At 34.5% G+C, this 15,516-nt stretch overlaps 2 protein-coding genes across 4 annotated transcripts in view; both read left to right on the forward strand.

The window, feature by feature from the left end:
• LOC138325742 (prostaglandin E2 receptor EP4 subtype-like) overlaps nt 1-15,516 on the forward strand; it is a 71,984-nt gene that overhangs the window by 21,751 nt on the left and 34,717 nt on the right. The gene's annotated exons all lie outside the window — the stretch shown is intronic.
• On the forward strand, nt 6,653-13,751 carry LOC138326485 (adipocyte plasma membrane-associated protein Hemomucin-like). The gene is made up of 2 exons (XM_069272585.1): nt 6,653-6,767; nt 13,450-13,751. The coding sequence occupies exons 1-2, from the start codon at nt 6,653-6,655 to the stop codon at nt 13,749-13,751; spliced, it is 417 nt and encodes a 138-aa protein (XP_069128686.1).

The following is a 15,516-nucleotide window of genomic DNA, read 5'->3' on the forward strand; positions in this document are numbered from 1 at the left end:
AGTGAACCCTCACTTCTGATATTTATTGTGGAATCGTAACTACGATGCACTTTATTTCGCCATAGGTACCACTTGATTAGGACTTGAATAGCGTTATTTTCTAGTCCATGACAGAACAACGTTAACTTGATATAATGTAAGGCAGTTTTTTTTCTGGAATATATCCTTATAATGATAACTCCTTAGTTTCATATTGAGACCAAACAGTGTATCATAATGCCATGAAAATAGTTGTATGCGTTTCTTTTTATTGTCTGTATGTCCTGCACCCCTCTATACCATCAACATAAAAATGTGGCAGTTCATTCAATTATACCATTAACTACAACTAGAATGGATATCTGTAATCAAACACCACATTTATTTCCCCGATTTTCTGCATTCTTCGACGAACCTTTATCCAATACTCTGTCTTCACAGCACTTTATGCAGGTTCCTGTAGTTGTCGTGAAAGTGAATAAATAGCTTGGCAGTGTTTGGAATGCTCTATATTAGTAACACTGATTACACAGACTTCGTGGCCCGAGACATGCCTGACGAGATAAAGAGAAAGTAATGTCAATTAAATTTGTTCACAATCTCAGCACCAACATGCCATGATAATGCACACATTATCACGATCAGCGGGACACGGGTTAATCCCATACGGCTGACACTATGGGTATGGGAGACCCTTTCCGTTTCCGATATGTAGGAGTTAATTTATCACAGTGTTTTCATCATTCCTCTACTATAACTCCCCTAGACGTTCATTACATCGACCTGTGGATTGATGCATGAGCGTGTTTGTTTCAAACATTCAGACCTGAGAGAGACCCGCCTGACACAGAAGATGTTATCTGGCCGTATAGAAAACATATCAGGATATTGTGACTTAATCAAGAGAGAGTGATTTTTACGTCACATAGCGCCCACTAAACAGCCAAGGGCATTAAATGATGTCCTACATAGACAATGGCTTGACTTCAATATTTGAAAACACAGGTTATGGCTTCAAATGTAAAATGGGTTACAGCAGAACCCATGACTTTGACAATAAAAGGGGTCTAAAATGACTTTAACATTAAAGCTACACAGAAATCTATCGATACGCTGATCAAGTTTTATTTTATATATCAAAATATTTTACCTTAAGGTCAGTTTCTAGATGACTCTTTTTATTATATGATTATGATAAACTATGATTGATAGGAACGTGTGGTGATATACATTCTATATAAATGTTCGAATCCATCACACGGAGTAGTGATTGGTGAGACGATGGGTTGTATGAAATGCTGCTGTATGTCTTCCACTATATAGTAAAGCAGACGATATGCTTAGGTCGGCACATTACCACATCCTGGCCGCAGATCTCTAGATCTATCCCTGACAAATGCAAGGTACAGGCCATAGGTCTACTAAGTTTTATTCTCTCTGTGACACAATGATACTCTAAAACCCCAAACATGGCAAATCTTTGCAAACACTAAATGTTAACAAGACGCAAAGAAGTAAATCATCGGTTCGTTCATTACAATATGGAATCAGAAAATACTTGTACTTGAATAATCATCCTTTTACTGTATGCACTAAATGAAGCGTATCTTAACGAAACATGAACCCATTAAATATACACAATGTAGTGATTTGATGATAATCATAAATTATATTTACATTGCGCCTCATTATGTGCTCACAGCAGATACAGTAATCATGGCAAGGTTGATGTAGAAATCGATCGATTGTTTATGACATTAGATATCGATTTTCTCCGCGTGGGGTTACTACTCCTTGGAATTAGGTGGATGATTTCTCCTAGATCTATAGGAATTTAGATGATATGGTCCATATGATCTATCACTGATATTAATTTAGTTTTACCTCACGCCCGAGTACACCTGTGTGATAACATTCAAATATATTATGGTGAGTAGGGTTGCCGTCGTCTAGCTTTGACTTGTTTTGTGTTCACTACACACAAAAAGTACCTTTCATTGTTTTAATATCCAAGTATATGTTATTGTTGGAAACAAAACTAGACATATGACTTGTTAACCTTCTAAAAACGAATGTACAGTGAAACCTTCTATAGAGGACAAATGATGCATGTCTATAAAAATTCATCAACCCCATTTAAAGACACTTGTATTCTTTAAATTATTTTTTCGATGTCCCTTTACAGACAGGCTAGATTGTATTCCTACAGCAAATCCATGCCCATTTGCAGATGTACAATTCGCCACTATTCATCATTGTCATGACAACGTAACATTATTTGTAAACAAGACTACATAGATATATATAACCCTTTTTTCTATTTTTATTACATGTGTTTTGTAAGATAAAGGATACTGATCTGTCTCTCTACGTAGTAAACAAGATTTTATATAACGACCCCAGCTGTAATCAATCACCAGTCCTACCCTCCATGTGATGTATCCCTGTCAGCATTGACGTTATCCAAGAGGTGTGGTGTTGTTCTGATAATCGGTCATGTTTGTCGTCGGTTGTCTCCCTTACTTATATATCGTCTGCACTTTTTAAGCACTTATAAAACGTCGTAAGAAGCCGGCACCTCTTCTGGTATACTGCATGAGAGAAGCGTTGTATTGGAGTTTCACCAGGACTTCCTATTATAAATTGTATGAATTAAAAGAAAATAACGTGTTGTTTTGAACTGTAAATACCAATGTTATTTTTGTGTTTTAAGTAAAATTATAATGCATAATTTGAGACAGTAATGAATAGTATATATGTTGAGTTCAGATTCATGAAAAAGTTATGGACCGGCCACGCAAATGAAACCAACGATGAATAAAAGTACAACAAATCACATGTTGTAAAACTAACAATCCAATAATATATAAGGTTTGTGATAATGATAAAAGATGTTTCTGAAAACGGTAGTGTACGTAGTAGCTTCTATATTGCAATGCAGCTATGCTCGCAATTGTGATAGTCATTGGCAGCTTGACTGCATTTACGCATATAGAAGGAATGGAACACTATTAAAATAGTGGTTGTGAATAACAATATATTTCTGTATTTACCTCAGTGTAAATTATACCTTATAATTGAGTAAGCAGTTCACAACTCTGCATTCTTCTAATGTGTTCATACATATGTATGGTGTATCTGCGAACAATTTACGTTCTGTATTTATGACACTGTCAATGTTCTCTCACAATTGCGTTAGACATCAGTCTGTAATTAAACTATGAATTAATTATGTATCTGTCTTATTAAATACAAAGAGGTGTGGCTGATACGGTACATCTCTAGTTCAAATCTAGCGTTATATAACGGTATTTATAGAATGATGTAATATGTAATTGAATATGAGATTTCGCATGAATTTCTTATCGCGTACATGGTGAAAGCTCCGGGCCATAGATGAAATACATATACGTGTATCGCTGTAAATTAAACATTGCATAGACTAAAAAAACCTTGGCGTTACAGTCATGCTATACTGTTTAGTATGTATTATTGATAGAAAGGAGCGGTTATAACACTGAACAGTCTAAATCTCAGATCTTTGAACGCTAAATTGACTTTCGTGGTTTTAAAAACAATGATACACCAAGATTATAATTAAGATTATGATAGAATGCCAAATCACCTGAAGCATACCCTAATTAACATGGAATTTCCAAGATCCAGAATTTAGATTTCTTGGTAGAGTGACTCAGATATTTTTTTCTGTATGTCTGTTTCCTTTCCTCCCTTTGAGGCGTGATTGGTACAAATTTATGTAGTCTACTCCCAAATAATCAATAGGCACTTGTACACAAACTTATCCAATCTTATGTACTTAGGACACGCTGAAAATGATTAAGGATATATAGATAAATAGAATCAATGTTTAAGAGGTGTTGACATTTATCAGTCTAATTTTCAGCGTTTTTATTCAATATGATGGTCCAAAACCATTCAGATATTCACTCGTGTTCTTTGTGATAAAGATAACATTTCTAATTACATATTTATTTTTCTCTCCAACATTCCTTGTTCACCAGTCATAGTTATTTCCGTGCTTCTGTTAATTATTAATTTTTCGATTAAAACTGCAAAAATTGCAAAAGAAAACGTCTTTGCATGGGAAATGATAGTGTTAAATCTTCGAGGATTGACTTTAAAAACTAAAAAATGAGACATTTTTGCAAAAAAAAAAAAAAAAAAAAAAAAAAAAATGACGTCAACAGATATTTTAAAACCATTATCATTAAAAATATTTCTATAAATGATTATTTTAGATGATTCCCATGCTGAATCTGTCGATATTTGTCCAACCGAACAATATCAGCCCGAAAAAGGGAGATAGTCCAGGTGCCAAATGGTGATTTTCCACCCAACCTAAAAAAGTAGTTCGCATAAAATGTTTTTGCACAGAAATGTTCTTTAACATGTCCTCCATCAGAAACTGGATGATGCCACCGTGGCATCATTGGGGAAATTGAAATATTCAAGATGGCGGACAAGATGGTTGACAAACTGCAACATTGATATATTTCAATCCTAATTTGATATTCTTGCTATAAAATCATCAATTCTTTATGCTCTTCGATAAAATTTTGTGTACATATTCGTCATACCGTCATTGAACAGAATTCTTAATATAATAAAGTTAACTCTTGTAATTAATGTTTAATTAATAAGTTAATTAACTTAATTTTCAAATCGGTTATTGTATGATAAAATTGCTTTGATTCATTAGTTATTACATGTAGATTGGTATTTTGTGTGGTTTTGTTTAAGACAATATTTTAATTTTTAATTCTACCTTTTTGCCCATTACATGATCATAAAAGGCGACCTTTGGGGCTTTATATATTCTTTTCTTCCTAACGTCTTCCTTGACACCACCTCACTTTTGGCCGCCTTGAGTTGAGTGTTTAGAAAGGCTCTGGGAACTATTACTTGCACGAGACACGTCTCTTTACTGTAAACGTACTTATTTTAGCGGTATTGAACCATCGAACTGCGTTATTTTATATCCGCGACGATAAATAATAATTTACAGATGTTCGCCTTGCGCTACAATAAGTATGTTTTTTTTACAGAATATACATGTACATTGTTTCTGCTCTTGCTGAGCATTCAACAGAAAGAGAGCGAGACGACTACTATACATGTAGCCGATGTCAGTATATATGACCGACTGTGATGTTCTCCCAGTGTATTTGGCAACATGTTTCAGTGAGAATGCATTGAAATGTTTCCACCATTAAAAAAGGCACTCTTGATCATATCACAGCCACCCGAACCAAAGGCATCCAACAAAGCAACATATGTAAGGTAGACCGTTCTTAAAATGACATTTTCTGTGAAAAGGGCATTATACGTAATCAACCAACCAACACTTTTAATATTTACAGATTTTCTTCTACCCAAAATGGAATTACCCATTCAGTAGTCATTTTGAAAGATATAGGAATAACCTCATGTGATTTTTAGCAATATAACTAATCTTATTATAATTATTGGTAAGATGACATGTTCAGTCTTACCTTGTTAATTTGTTCTGCAGGTAGGGTGTTAGTATTTAGTATTGTACCTGCTGCACCTATTTCATGATCGTAAAAGGCGACTAAGTGTATGATCTTATCTTTTATCTTCTTCCTAACTGACGTCTGACTTCTAACGTCTCCCTTGACAACGCCTCACTTTGGGCTTTCGGTTGAGCACTCGTCCCTGTGAGAAAGGTTCTGGGTTTGGTCCCTTGGCGGAGACACACAAAAGTCTGTAAAAGTGGTAGTTTCTGCTCCTGCTCAGTGCTCTGCATACCGGGAGTGGGACGACTGGTTCGTCCGTAGACAGTATAATTTGACTAGGAGGGTTGTATTGCTCGCTTTCTTGGTGGCATGCTTCAGTGATAGAACAAAGGGCAAGAGTTCCAAAATTTCCACTATACAAGAAGACACAACACAAATATACCAGTCTCCCAAAACACTCCCTCACTTCTTTACGCAATACAGCGCATACATGAAAAGCCGTCTCAACATAACCCTGCCTGTTAACCCTGCCTGCTAACGTTATCATAATAAAAAACACGACAAACAAACTAGTTTATTATGCAATACATCTTTATCATAAAATGAAAATACACACTTCTTGAAATTGATTATTTGATGGTATAACCTGTAATAACGATGTTTTGCATGCTTCAATATGTAATAAGCAGGAGCAGAAACTACCACTTTTTAAAGACTTTGGTGTGTCTCGGCTAGGGGACAGAACCCAGAGCCTTCCTCACAGGGGCGAATGCTCAACTCAAGGCCAAAAGTGAGGCGGTGCCAAGGGAGGCATTAGGAAAGATAAAGTCAGTTAGGAAAAAGAGAAAAGATAAGATCCTAAATTTAGTCGCCTTTTACGATCATGCAATAGGGGCAGCAGGTATAATTCTAATGCCCTACCTGCAGGGCCAACGAAATCACAACCCTCGGGGCAATTCCTGAATGTCCAACCCTCGGCAAGCCTCGGGTTAGACGTTCATGAATTACCCCTCGGGTTGTGATTTCGTTGTCACACCCTCTAGGTAGGGAAAGATTCTATTAATCACAGCCCACGCGTTCACATTAAAATGACAACGGGCAAACACTCGTCCCCATTCCCTTTGTACTGACCAGACATTGCGACATTTTAGAGTAATGTGAGGCTCGGCTAGGGGATGTATTCCACAAATGGGCGAGAGTTCAACTCTGCCAATTTAGGCAGCGATGTTGGGAAGAAAAAGAAAAGATACCAAAATTTAGTCGCCTTTTACGATAATGAAGGGACAACAGGTACAATTATTATGCCCTACATACAGAGCAACTGGACAAACTTTCAAGACAGATATTCAATTATTATTTAATATAGAATGGATGCCTTTGTTTCGTAACCAGTTTGAATATAATTGATATGCACAAAGATGTTATGAGGCATTGAACCATCAAAATGTCAATAAAACATATGATTCAGTACTTCGACAAAAAACATTTCTTAACCCATTTTAATGTACAATATACTTGAAAACGATATCAGTTGAAAAATATACATGTAGCAACTGTAAAGGGTAATGCTTACTAATGATATATTCATTTCCAAAATAGTTACCAGATAAAAATGTTATACTTATTATATGTTAATTTTGATATTTTTCGAAGGCCAAATTGAATTTTTTGTTCTTAATGGTTTATGATATTTATATTTTTATTCTGGTTTTGTGTAATTTATTGGTTATACATGTATTAACTAGCTTGAATGTAACAACCTTAGAAAACAAGTTTTAGTTAATTTGATATGGGAGTCCAAAATGACAACATTCCAATATAACGAACATGAAAAATCTTTCTGTGGGATGTTTGATTGCATTACTATGGGTGTTTTTTTTAACTTTTTAAAATATGTTTGATTTAATAAATGGAGTTGAACATCGTTTTGATAAAGGAAGTGAAAGCACTGGTTTGTCCATTGTTAGTATAATGTGACAGGGTGGGGGCGTTTTGTTATCCCATGCAATTTAATAACATTTACCATATTGAGATGGGGGTATTAGTTTATAACGTCCTATTAACAGCCAGGATCATGAAGATAGAAAACAGATCTTTATCTAGGTCAATACATAATACACACAAGTGTTATTGTATGTAAATGGATGTGGGTATCAATTTATTCTTAAATAATTCAATTTTGCTTGTTACAAGCATTTTCATTGGCCTACAATTTACTTTATCAGCCCATAAATGAAAACAATGGCCTCGTCGTTTGTCACGATGCTTCTGATTGGCTGAGATGACGAAGTAATGATTTCATAGCCAAAAGCCAAAATGAATTTTGAATATAGAAGAGATTATCTTTAGTAAATTGAATTATTAGGATTAATTTGAATAGATTTGTTATATTATGGAGATATAACACAAAAGCCTGAGTGTCGTAAATGGCTTCGCGGTTATTTAAAGTACACTCAGATTTTTGTGTTATATCTTCATAACATAAAAATCCATTCAGGTTAATCCTTAATTAACATTGATTTAAATAAGTGTTTAAGATTGGGTTATATGACAAGATAGTTGTCCTTATTTCTGTTATTCGGGATTATTAAAACGTTTTGCTACTACCAAAACAGTATAAACTAGTGTTTAAAACAAAGGGCTTAGTTTTATAAAATGTCGGTAAAATGATCATATCAAATCTTTTTTTCTGAAAGTATAGTAAATTCATAAATGCATTATCAACGACTTCTCTTGGCTTTTAAATCATATTATAACAAGTTACTAGTCACTTAGCATTGAAATTGGTATTAATTGTATGTCTAGCTGTTTGAGAAAGAAGTACGTAACTAATTTATTTCAAAATACAATACCTTATAGTGATTACATAGTGCAAAGAATATTGATATGATGCTTGTATGCTTCCTATATGCTAACATTGGTTTATATTGTTCGTTTATTTTGGCTGCTGTAATTTCCGCCGCCGCACTGTTGTTTTTTGGCCTGTAGGTAGTGCAATATAATTGTACCATTTGCCTTCTATTGCATGATATCTTAAAATGCGACTAAATTTCGGATATTTTCTTTCCTCATGTTCCTAACTGCTTTTTTTCTTCTTTATGTCTCTCTTGACATCACCTCACTTTGCGCAGTTGAGCGCTTGCCCTTGTGGGGAAGCTCTGGCTACTATTCTATAACCCAGGATAAAATAAAAAAAGATATCCTAAATTTAGTCGCCTTTTACGATCATGCACAGGTACACTTCTGATGTTCTACCTGCAGGACATTGGTAAACAGTTTGTGTGATGTAGTAAATCTTTTTCCCGGATGATCGTCCTTAAATATGCTATTATGTTTAACGTTGCGCAATATAAGTAATATTGTTCATTTTTCGACAAAATAATGACGTAAAATAACTGATTCTGAAAATTAGTTTTTATCGGATTTTATTTTCTATCAAAGAATATGCATCTATCTTGCAAATTTAAGAAAGAAAACTTATCTTTTGCAAGTACGTTACATTTAACTCTAATTTATTTGACTTATACCGTTTTTGAGAACGTTCATGGCGGCCATCTTGAATATTTTCAATTCCCCAAAGATGCCAAGGTGGCATCATTCGGATTCTGATTAAGCACATTCTACTGCAACGTAATCAGCAAAAACATTTTATGCGAACTATATTTTTGGGTTTTCTGGTTGGCACCTGGACTAAGATGACTGTTAAACAACTTGTTTCTGTGTGAAAATTAACTTTCGCGTATGAAATGAGTGATTAGAAATCGCAAACAAAAATGCAATACCCCAGTAACGTATTAAAGTTAAAACATAGGTACGTTAGAATACCATATGAGAATAATTTGCGATTTTTACTCACGGTGAATTGGTTGTTATGCAACCAAACGCGAAATAATTGTATCAATCTGATGAAACATGAAAGATCATCCTGCTTCTCGTAAGAATTATATTCCATACATGTGTCCCCTTTCCCATTCAAATTTGGCATTTATTTATATTTTAGATGTATTTTGATAATTTGTATCAACCCATTATATATTAAGAGCAATGACAAATACTTGAAATATGATAAAACTGTATGGTGAGGTATAACCAATGGTTTTGTACTCTCACGATGTGATGTGTAAAAGATAAGTCGCACAAAGTCATGTCATATTGAAATAGGATATCCGCGAAAGTGATATTATAGACAGCTTACAATATATATAGTAAGCACAAAATAGCAAAATAAGTAAGAAAAACATAATTATGTGTGTAGGCAATGAAAAAAAGTTCAGTATTAGTTAGCATTCCATCACTGTTCAAGGAAACACGTCTACAGCCTTTACAACGTTATTGAAATAAAAAAAATAATCACAGAATGTGGATCTACGGCGTATAATATTCACCTCGAAAGTTGAGTATTATTTCATTCAGTATGATAGTTATTTGACGCTGAAAATAGTAATATGTAGCTGTAAACGGGTGCGAGGTGTACAGTTGACATTGAAGCTGATATTGGCACTGAAGTTTTCGTTTGAATAATGGGCATATCTTACATACCGTGGCGACTACTAGTTCACCAGTATTTTAATGCGCTTCCAATTTTAAGGTATAGTATAACTTTGACTCCATATTAAAACAGTCACATATCTAAACGGTAAATGTGTGTACCCCATGACCCTGATACTGTAATGCAATTACAGGTGTAAACAACGTTAACACATCGACTTGGAATAAAACTTTGAATATAGAACAAACTAAACTTTTATATCGTTAAATACACGTTATGTGATTCCTTGATATATTTCTATGGTAATATTTTCTATTTCAATAACATTGTAAAGGCTGTGTTCTCGTTCCTGTGGACAGTAATAAAATGTAAACGTCTATAAAACAATTTTCTTTTGCGTGTAATTTACTTTCGCGAATTTTGCGATCAGAGTAAACAAGCGTGAGTCAATCTCTGTGAATAAATACATACACCATATATACTGAAGTGAATTTCTATTCAATGTTTAAATATCTCAAAAATAATCTCCAGGAATAAAAACATACACCATATATGCTGGATCGAATTTTCCGATCAGAGTAAACAAGCGTGAGTCAATCTCCGTGAATAAATACATACACCATGAATACTGAAGTGAATTGCTACTCAATGTTTAAATATCCCAAAAATAATCTCCAGGAATAAAAACATACACCATATATGCTGGAGTGAATTTCTATTGAATGTTTAAATCTACGAAAGTTAATCTCCGGGAATGAAAACATACACCATATATAGTGAAATGAATTTCTACTCAATGTTTAAATCTCCGAAAGTTAATCTCCGGGAATAAATACATACACCTTATATACTGAAATGAATTTCTACTCAATGTTTAAATCTGCGAATGTTAGTTTTCGCGAAGTTGTTTTATAACACTTAATTATAAGTGGGTTTTTTTTCATTTCTTATATATATTTTCATGTTTTTCTTACTTTTTTTTTGTATTTTGTGCTTGCTTTTCATGTTACAAATAGCTGTGTCTAACAGTGCTTTCGCACATATCCAATTTCATCCTGACAACATGGCTACGTGCAAGATCTCGTGTCATTAATGTCCGTCCTCCTATCCTTTCGATACAATGTGACACCAATACTATAAGCAGTAAATCAAAATGCTAGAACATATCCATTTATGACAATACATAATTGATGATGTTCATTGTCAAAAGTAAAACAATGACGCTTTTAACGAGACATGACGCCTAGCCAGAGTGATTTGTAGACATTCAAATCTCGCGAGATGTCAACACGTCTTCGTGAATTACACGTCCATCATAAACAAACGAAAGTATTCAATATCAATTAGTATTGAAATGTAAAATATGAAACCCACAAAGCTCATTGTCACTTGATATTTGTTTTGTATCGCGAATTTTAGTATTCTTTTCAATATATCTTTACGAGATTTATTTTGATATTTGATCTTTAAAATTTGAATATAGCGAGTTCTTGGTGAATTAAAAACCTGTCAGTGATATTTCCCTCTAGAGGTTAAACTGTCTAGGTTTTGTAGGAGCATTTGATATTGGGCTGTGAATTAATCTCGAGAAAATTGCGCACTTACTATCAGACAGATATTTATGACGGACGCCAGACAACACAAAGAATGCCAGACTAACTATAAGTATAAGTCAATAATACAAGAACAATACCGGTAAATGATATTGTCACGAACATATGATGATGAATATGAAATTTCCGTCCCAAAAAGATTTCAGTAAACAATGCAATTTGAGTACAGTATTTACCACAAGACAATGACCGATATAATTACGATCAGGTGATTAATGCCTACGTACGATCCTGTGGGATTGAGTCAAGTCTCAAATATCAATATCAGTGCTACATTTATGTGGCAACGTTCGAAATCGTGTATGGATTAGCACAAAAACCGACCACGTCAAACGTAAGTCCCAGACTAGCACGTGTTCATGAGCACGTGATCGTTATGACCCCATGGTAGAAAATATTGACACAGTTGTCTTGATTGTCCTATGAAAGACCACACCAATTATCGCTTTACTAAAAGTAGGACAGAACCCTACACAAGGGATCTGGTTGTATAATACAGTACACCATTCCGTTTATATAACATTATAATATATATTGTTCTGATGTCGTTCTTCATACAAAGTGCACTGGGTTATCATAGACAATTTGATATGATGATCCTCATTATAGATTACTACAGAAACAGAGAGTAAACTTCAGAACTAGGACAGTCTGTACGATAATCTGTCTCCATCAAACTAGACAATATTTATTTTGAGTAGATAGAAAACGTGACCAAAACACCTAAACGAAACATAGACTAACACCGTTGTTTGAGGGAATGCAAAGTAATCGAAGAACGAAACGGTTGAATAATGTTGTTTAACTCTAGGTGCGACTAGTACTGCTCTAGATGCCATAACGCAAAGGCTTCTAGACAGATAATGGTGTCGTCTTTGTTCGAAAGGTATACATTAAAGTAGACAGGGTAAGTATATTGTTCTAATACTGTTCGCGCATTCCGTTAAGATATAATATGATAGATGATGCTAGTGGATTGTTAATCCCCCGATGTATCACTGCTGTAAAGTTTTAATATATCCGAATATGACTTAGAATTATACTTGAATAATTTAATTTCATATATTACACTCATTTCTATTGGTTAGGTCTTTGAGATTATTTTTCCATAGACCGGATAAATGGTACGTCAAGTGTTATGACGTCATACATACAAAACGTTTTCGCGGGGAATTTTAAAAGCGGCACAGTCATTGGCCAAACTGAACTATTGGCTGGATATTAATGCGCCCCAACTCAATTTGTTTCATTGTAAAAATAAGTAAAATCACGATAGGTTATGCCTTAGTAGCGCAGTGAGTTATCTGAATTGAATTATAAGCATTATTCTCAATATCTTTTTGGGTTATGAAGTCATAGACCAAAAAACGGACGGACATTCTTTTTCATAGACGCGAAGAGGAATGTCTTTTCGTTTTTTGTCTTTGACTTCATAACCCCAAAAGATATTGAGAATAATGCTTAAATAACAAAAAATAATGCATTCCTCTGTATAAAAGTTTAGTTAGGGCACAAGTGACAACTGAATTAGATTAGCTGTGTGGACTTCATACAAGAATTGTGGATATTTACGTAGATGCTGTGTAGTGGAGAGCAATGCATGGGTCTTCCGGGACTGAACAAGATACCTTACATAAAAAGACTAAAATTAAAACGTACCAACATCGTCGCACGAATCATATGAGGGGGTTTGATTGAACTTTTCAAAATAGACAATGGCAATATTGATAAAGAGGCATGAGTATTCCTAGCATTACAAAAAATATGGAAGATGAGAAAATTAGACATAAACATCGCAAAGCAGCGTCCCATAGCAACCAAGAGCACACTGACGCAGCGTCAAATAGCAACTAAGGGCACACTGACGCAGCGGCAATAGCAATCAAGAACACACTGACGCAGCGTCCCATAGCAACCAATAGCACACTGACGCAGCGTCCCATAGCAACCAAGAGCACACTGACGCAGCGTCCCATAGCAACCAATAGCACACTGACGCAGCGTCATATAGCAACCAAGAACACACTGACGCAACGTCCCACAGCAATCGAGATCACAATGACGCAGCGTCCCATAGCAACCAAGAGCACACTGACGCAACGTCCCACAGCAATCAAGATCACAATGACGCAGCGACCCACAGCAAACAAGAGCAGTCTGACGCAGCATTGATATCACAATCAGAACTGTGAAGATGTAGCATCAGAACTGTGAAGATGTAGCATCAGCACCAAGCATTAACTGTTTCAAAAGGAATATGGTAAAACGTATGCAATATCCGGAGATCGGAATTTTGGATTTCACTTAACTGTTAATTCATTGAAGAGGAACTATTGGTTCATGTATTGAAAAATGTTTACATCTATTTATATGTTAATAAAGTTATTTTGTTGGGGTTTTTTTAAACTCAAAAATTAAATCCTTTTCTTGTTGAACTTTGTGATAATTTTGTGATAAAAGTTTAGTTTAGACACAGTTGAATTAAGCAAGTTCCGGTGTGGACTCCATTCAAGATTATAAATGGGTATCGACATGCTAGAAGCAGTGTAGCGTACCTTACATAGAAAGACCTACCAACGCTGTCGTACGAATGATACGAGGGGATGTAGTTGAACTTTTTACAAAATAAAGATTGACATTTATGATAAACAGAAAAGAATAAGTATGGAAGCACGTGCCAACTAGACATAACAAATAAATAAAAGCATCTTCCCACGTCACTCGAGAACACTTTTACATAACCACAATTTCACAATCGGAACTGTGAAGCTGTGGAATAAGTTAAGATGTATTATCAGTATCTAATACTAACTGATAACGTGATAAAACATGGGTAACATCAGGTATATATCTACAAGGCCATCCTTAACCGGAATAGGTACTGTATCATCTATTAATTCATTGAAGAGTAACTATCTGTTCCTCTACTGAAAACGATCTACATCTACATCTATATCTATCTAAATGTTATATAAAATTCTTTCAAAAATTCAAAATTTTAATCATTCTCTTGTTCAAATTTCTCTATTGATCTATTGATCTTTTTTTCTGATTTATCCTTAGTTTGTTCAATATGTATTTGACTTAAATACATTCGCAACTTTTGTTAATAAATTGGAAGACGCTTTCTCTGATGGAAAATCTCACCATTTTACAAAGTGTTAGTTAACAATGTTCATATGCTATATTTGGTTATTCTGTCTTACATTTTTGGTTTTATGGTCTATTAAAAGTCATCCTATTCCGTCTTTGCATATTACAGAGTTAGCTCCCTTGCGGGTAGGTATCGATTGTTACGTCATTGTTTTGTGAGCGCAATTCACGTCGTTTTCTCCGAAAAGTGACGTTCCGGTCGCAAACACATGACGTCACAATCATTACGTACCGCAAGAGCAGACAACTCTGTAATATGCAAATAAAGAATTAGTTGAATTGTGTGATAACTGAAGTATTTATCGTCGTTATGAAAATTAACGTAAATGTATAAAAAAAAAATCGTATAGGTTTGACTATAACATTATTCGCTGCCTCGGTTTTTAACATGGAGCTTATCTTATTATTTAATAAAACAAAAAATCTTATTTTTTACCATATTTATACATATTCGTGAATACTGTACATGCATTCAAGAACATCGTTTTAGATATAAATGCAGCTTATAGCTGGTGGTCTATTAGTTAGCCGTAAACATGTTACAATAAACACTGTAACATTCTGATCATGGGTGATTCTTTTTTTTTATTCCCTGTATTTAATACGAGGATATAGTCAATTTACTAATAAGCTAACATTAATTTCATCAGCAGCTTTCAGACAACAATCTACATTGTTTTACGCAAAAGAAAATTAGTTGTGTGAAGGTTAGTTCACCATCATTGTAAATAAATCTATTGTCGAAGCTTGCTTCCATCAAGCATCATTGACCCTTTATAAAAGT

Source organism: Argopecten irradians, chromosome 6, assembly GCF_041381155.1.
Source record: "Argopecten irradians isolate NY chromosome 6, Ai_NY, whole genome shotgun sequence".
NCBI classification, from domain to species: domain Eukaryota; kingdom Metazoa; phylum Mollusca; class Bivalvia; order Pectinida; family Pectinidae; genus Argopecten; species Argopecten irradians.

Bases quoted from the DNA above. Each gene is read 5' to 3' on its own strand.
- LOC138326485 (XM_069272585.1), top strand. From the start codon at position 6,653: ATGTATTCCACAAATGGGCGAGAGTTCAACTCTGCCAATTTAGGCAGC. The intron at 6,768-13,449 runs GTACAATTATTA...ACACTGACGCAG, and splicing joins CGATAATGAAGGGACAACAG to CGGCAATAGCAATCAAGAAC.